General features: G+C 38.8%; 1 protein-coding gene across 1 annotated transcript; it reads left to right on the forward strand.

Annotated features, from left to right (window-relative positions):
• Positions 2682–6113, forward strand: LOC8070798 (stearoyl-[acyl-carrier-protein] 9-desaturase 5, chloroplastic). The gene is made up of 3 exons (XM_002446233.2): positions 2682–2914; positions 4427–4928; positions 5177–6113. The coding sequence occupies exons 1-3, from the start codon at positions 2799–2801 to the stop codon at positions 5735–5737; spliced, it is 1179 nt and encodes a 392-aa protein (XP_002446278.1). The 5' UTR covers positions 2682–2798; the 3' UTR covers positions 5738–6113.

The following is a 6401-nucleotide window of genomic DNA, read 5'->3' on the forward strand; positions in this document are numbered from 1 at the left end:
TAAATCACAGTGAAGCATGCATAGATATCTTAATAATATTCCCATAACCTTTTGGAAAACATAGAGTAGGTTAGGTCCATCATCCTTTTAAGGATCCATTTGAAACGTAAAAATTTACAAAAAAATGTAGATGGATTTTATAGGAATTAGTTTATTTAAAAAACAGAATATAATAAGGAAAATGCCCCTCGTTCTAAAGAGACCCAAATGTGCAAACTTGGCATGCTTCTGGAAGCAGCTTGCGTCCTCTATATATTGATGGTCGGCAATGTTTGTTTAGCTCATAAGCAATGGCAGAAACTACCGTTGATTGATTTATTATGAGAGAAAAACATTATTGAATGGTTAACTGATTCGCCTGATAAGCTCAAGCGAACAGGAGTAAAATATAGATAAAAAATAAACTAATTACACAGTTTAGTTGGAAATCACGAGACGAATTTTTTAAGTCTAGTTAGTTCATGATTAGCCTTAAGTGGTACAGTAACTTAAATGTACTAACGATGGATTAATTAGGCTTAATAAATTTGTATCACAGTTTCCAGATGAGTTGTGTATTAATTTTTTATTAGTATCTGAACATCTCTTCTAACATTCTACGGTGTGACACCTAAAATTTTTTCACTCTCAAAAACAAGACCTTTATAAGCAACGTGCCACCTATTTATTGCAGCACAACAAAAGAGGTGCGTTGCGCGGCCTGCCCAACCATCTCAGGCCGTGTTTAAATGGAAATTTTTTTGCAATTTTGATATTGTAGTATTTTTGTTTATATTTATTAAACATTATCTAATAATAGATTAATTAGGTATAAAAGATTAATATCATAATTTATAGATAAATTATATAATTAGTTATTTTTTATTTATATTTAATACTCTATGTATATAGTGTAAGATTTGATGTGATAAAATATCTTATAAATTTTTAGAATTTTAAAGGATCTAAACCGGCCCAGTCGATTGAGCGAGTACAGCGGTACACTATTTTCACCTACGACTCGCGGTCGCCCATAATGCGCAGTTGTACCGCTTCATCCTTCAGCAAAAATTATAACCAATCTTTTATACGGTGTTTGGTTCGAGGAGATACTCCATTCCAGATGAGATGGTTCATCATGAATTTATTCTTTATTAAGCATATGTATTTGATAAATGAGGTGGTCTATCTTCTTCTCTTTTGTCGTCAAAGTCGGTGAATGAGTTGCTTTGTCCAGGTCTCGGCTTGGTGTCAGGGGGTGTTTTAAACTTTATCGTCCATTACATCCAATGTTTGGTTACATATATGGAATAATAAATATAGACTATTTACGAAACCAAAAACACAGCTACAAAGTAATTTGTGAGACGAATTTTTTAAACCTAATTAGTCTATAATTAAATAATAAATTCAAATTAGACGAAAAGGCTACATTACCTAATAAACTTTACCAACCCCAACTAAACACCCCCTTATATTGACATCAGTGGCGAAGCTAGAGCAAATTAGAGGATGGTGTACTTGTCTTGTGGATGCATAGACTTGTGCTATACGTAGTGCATATATGGTGAAATTTTAGAAAAAAAAACGCTGTTATTCTAAATTTTAGGTGGTGCATTTGCACCCACTAGCTACAAGCTAGCTTCACCCCTGATTGGCATGGGAATAGCCCCCATGATAGCTTGTACAACATAGGATACTAAATACAACAATATACTTTTTCTATATAGAATTTAGAAGTCATTTTAGACAATATTTGATCAAATATTGAGAGTATAAATTATCAATAACCTTTAGTTGTTGAGTTTGCAAATGTAAAAATTATATGAATAGATTTGTCTTGAAAAATACTTTTATAAAAGTATACATATATCATTTTCTCTTAAATATTTTTATAAAAATAAGTGGTCAAAGTTATGTTTTTGAGACCGTGTCGTTATTTTAAACGACTTCTAAATCCAATACGGAGCGAGCAACTTTTAGAGGTTATAATGCACCATATTTCAGGACGGAAAGACTATGTACTTTTAATGATATGACAGCGTATTTAACAAGAGAGAAAAAATAAGTTTCATCTAAGCAAGTGTTTCATCCAAGTTTCATTGTCTTAGTAATGATGCATGAAACTATGAACTGAGTTTGGCCTAACTTCATTTGAGTGTGAAACTGTGGAAGCACTGAATCATTTGATTTACCTCAGATGTAGATGCTCACATACATAACTACACACTCACCTCTATGAACGCACATACATACACCTTACCCTTACGAGCACTTTCAAACTCATGTTTTTTTACCATCATGTGCAAGAATGTTAAAATTATGTGTCTGGCTCATCATCCTCAATGAACTGACCAAATGCACACGATTTGACTACAATTTAGAACGGTGGACTGCAATTTTTTCTAATATGGGTTCCATCAACAATATACTTTGTAAATCTAAGCAGCCGGGTCCACTTCCTCAAGTCTTGGCGATTTTCTGCACAAATGGACCGACTGCATCCTTCCGTGACGGCCGAATTTTGAATGCACGCCACCAAAAGAGGTTGGAAACGCTGACTCAGCACTGGAGAAAATTCAATGAAAAACATATTAAATTAAAGTGAAATAACGACAAAAGAAAATTAAAAAACTGATATTCACGGCGGCCAGTAGACCCTTTTTAATAGCCGACCTCAACGTCGAGAGGAACCCCTTGTTGCAGCGCCAGCGCGAGTGCAGCACAGCAGGCACAGGGAAGGGGACAACCACGAGCGCCTAAGATCCCGTCCTCCCCGTCGAGATCTTTGCCGAGGCGGTGACCGTCGAGGGATCGCCATGGCGCTGAGGGCGTCCCCCGTGTCGCATGGCGCCGCGGCAGCGCCGCTGCCGCCGTTCGCGCGGAGGAGGATGGCCCGTGGGGTGGTGGTGGCCATGGCGTCCACCATCAACAGGTGAGCACAACGGATCCCTCGCCTCTCGCTGTCTTCCTCGCCGTGAGATGCTTTCCTTCGCGGAAATGTGTTGGTTCTTGGGAGCCACGATCTTTGGGGTAAGTGAGATTCGCGATCTGCAGTCACTTGGCCCGGTGGATCGAAGCAAATCACTGGTGAAATTTCCACCTTTGCGATTGATTCATGATCTGGACGGGGCAGAGATGCCACCTTGCGGTCTTTTTTTTTCACCTCCCACCCCCACCCCCATCGTTCTTCTCGAGATCCATGATTTTGGAAAGATTTGTGCCTGGGTTTTCGTCATCTCGTTTATTTTTCCCGTTTGTGCTTGTGATCTGGACCGTTTGTTAGTGATCCGCCCCTGGTTTCGTGATCTGAGCTGCTTTGCGGCGGTATTGGTACCATGCAGAAAGTAGTTGGCTGCTGATGTCTCAACTTGTTCAAATCTGCTGATGGCGATTGAGTTGTCGTGAACTTAAGAAACGATTGGTTTGCATTCGTTTTAATGTTACATCTGAATTTATCAATTAAGCAACTGGATTTTGTCACTTTCGATTGGATGACAATAAATGTGTTATTTTAGAGGGCTATGCAGTAAGAATTTGTCCAAATTTCTGCAATCATAACAGAGCTTAAGTTTGCCGCACGAAATTAGGATCAAGAACAGTCCTGAAACATACATGATTATAAATTGTCGAACTGCTGCATTTGGTACTATATGAAACAGTAAGAAAGTAGTTTCATTAAAAAAAGTCACTACCTGCCATCAAACGTGAGAAGTGGTTAATAAATTGCTGATGAGTCGATAAAGATGTATTGTTAATTGTAAGGTGCCATATATTTTTCACATGAATTTGGTTAATTGTGAACTACCATATATTGTTAATCGTGAAGTGCCACAAACGTGAGAATTTGGTTGTACTTTAGTTGATCAAACATTGCACTTGGTACCCCTGTCTTATTGTAGTATATGTTGCAATTTTAACATTAGCACTTAAACTCACCCCCTTAGATAATACCTATGTTTGGAAAATTCCAGTAATGATTATTGTGTCAGATGCTTGCCCTGTTTATGGTAAATTGTGAAAGCCTGAGACAAACTATCTATGCAAAGATCAGAAGTCCTTCCTGCCATATGTAAATAAGATGTTTTGCTTTGCCCCATGTGGCTTATGAATTGCTAAAGAGATTTCTTGGTTACTGTAAATTTTTGGCAAGCAATATTTGGAAATTTCCAGTCCAGAGGTTTTGTTGTAGATAGTTTGTTCTCTAAATTTTCTCCAAGAAACATGTGGAAGTTTGCAGTCTAGAGGTTTTGTGCTATATAGTTTGTTCTCTTAAGTTTGCTGCAAGAAATATGTGGTTCGTGGTAGATATTTAGTTGCTAGTTGCATGCATTTTCTTTTGTTTTATCTCTTATGAATGGATCACCTGTTCACCTTGCCAACTACTATCGTTACTGTGCAATGTTCCTTTTCCATTTTTCTGATTATACTTGGTTGCTTTTAATAGGGTCAAAACTGTCAAAGAACCCTATACTCCTCCACGAGAGGTACATCGCCAAATTACCCATTCACTACCACCTCAGAAGCGGGAGATTTTTGATTCACTTCAACCTTGGGCCAAGGATAACCTATTGAACCTACTGAAGCCAGTTGAAAAGTCATGGCAGCCACAGGACTTCCTACCAGAGCCTTCTTCTGATGGATTTTATGATGAAGTTAAAGAACTGAGGGAGCGGGCAAATGAAATACCTGATGAGTACTTTGTTTGCTTAGTTGGTGATATGGTTACCGAGGAAGCCTTACCTACCTATCAAACAATGCTTAACACCCTTGATGGAGTCCGGGATGAAACTGGTGCAAGTCCAACCACGTGGGCGGTTTGGACAAGGGCATGGACAGCTGAAGAGAATAGACATGGTGACCTCCTTAATAAGTATATGTACCTTACTGGACGGGTTGACATGAAACAAATTGAGAAGACCATACAGTATCTGATTGGTTCCGGAATGGTAAGCAGTTAAGCACTACTGATATCTGTGTTTCCCTTTCCTTCCATTTATAACTTCCAATGAATCATGAAATCTTCTATGTTTACTTTTGATAATTATGTGACAACAAATGTTATATACTTTTATACATGTTGAAGAATTGGATAAATGGAGAAAAAATAATGATGTGGTGTGGAGTGAGCTATTTTGGATAACTCGTTGAACATAGCCATAAGTGTAATTTCTATTTTCATTTCTTTCTTATGCAGGATCCTGGAACTGAGAACAACCCATACTTGGGTTTCCTTTACACATCATTTCAAGAAAGAGCAACATTTGTATCGCATGGGAATACTGCAAGGCATGCCAAGGAGTATGGTGATCTCAAGCTGGCCCAGATATGTGGTACAATAGCAGCTGATGAAAAGCGCCATGAAACAGCCTACACCAAGATAGTCGAGAAGCTCTTTGAGATTGATCCTGATTACACAGTGCTTGCATTTGCTGACATGATGAGGAAGAAGATCACAATGCCTGCTCATCTCATGTACGATGGCAAGGATGACAACCTGTTTGAGCACTTCAGTGCAGTGGCGCAGAGGCTGGGCGTCTACACTGCTAAAGATTATGCTGACATCCTTGAGTTCTTGGTCCAGAGGTGGAAAGTTGCAGATCTCACTGGGCTGTCTGGAGAAGGGAGAAGGGCACAGGATTTCGTCTGTACCTTGGCACCTAGAATCAGGCGATTGGACGAAAGAGCTCAAGCAAGGGCGAAGCAAGCACCAGTTATTCCTTTCAGTTGGATTTATGACCGCAAGGTGCAGCTTTAATCGAGAACACTAGGCAATGTGGGCACTTACTATATCATTTTCAGTCCTGGGGTTCTCTATAAGAAACAGTCTTTAGGTTATTTAGCAGGGTAAAATTCGACTACTTATGGATCTCACTTGCGCAAAGTATGCTATCTGTTTTCGTGCAAGTTGCAAAGTTTGGATTACTATGTGGTCCTGGTGGAGAAGACTTCTGTGGGGTGCCTGCTGCCAGTTACGAATGGTGACTCCATCGCAACTGAGTGAACTTGTGTTGTATTCAAATATGTTACAGGACTTATAGTTTCAAAGTAATAACTATATGGAGTTTGTATATGGACAAGCTTGCTTTGATGCATGATGAGAATCTAAAGTTAGTATTTTTGTGTTGGTTTTCTGAATTGGTCTCAACTTCTGATAGTGTGTGCTTCATTGCCTGCCCAAATTAATGCTTAATTGTCTTCACCATGTTTGGTTGGCTGCGCAAGCTGAGCTTTGCATGATTATCAGCCATCCGTGTTTGGTTGGTTGTACAAGCGCTGCTGTAGTCACAAAGTTCTAGGCGTAAGTTGTTATCCTCTAGTTTTGATGTTTGCTCAGAGCCTTTTATCATTATGCACCTAAAAAATACAAACATGAATTTGTCTTCATTAAAATCAAGCGCTATTAAAATACCAAAACTCAT

The sequence above is a fragment of the Sorghum bicolor genome, chromosome 6 (genome assembly GCF_000003195.3).
Source record: "Sorghum bicolor cultivar BTx623 chromosome 6, Sorghum_bicolor_NCBIv3, whole genome shotgun sequence".
NCBI classification, from domain to species: domain Eukaryota; kingdom Viridiplantae; phylum Streptophyta; class Magnoliopsida; order Poales; family Poaceae; genus Sorghum; species Sorghum bicolor.

Excerpts from the sequence above, each read along its gene's own strand:
- LOC8070798 (XM_002446233.2), top strand. The coding sequence starts at position 2,799 with ATGGCGCTGAGGGCGTCCCCCGTGTCGCATGGCGCCGCGGCAGCGCCG. Across the intron at positions 2,915-4,426 it reads ATGGCGTCCACCATCAACAG|GGTCAAAACTGTCAAAGAAC; the intron begins GTGAGCACAACG and ends TGCTTTTAATAG. Across the intron at positions 4,929-5,176 it reads ATCTGATTGGTTCCGGAATG|GATCCTGGAACTGAGAACAA; the intron begins GTAAGCAGTTAA and ends TTTCTTATGCAG.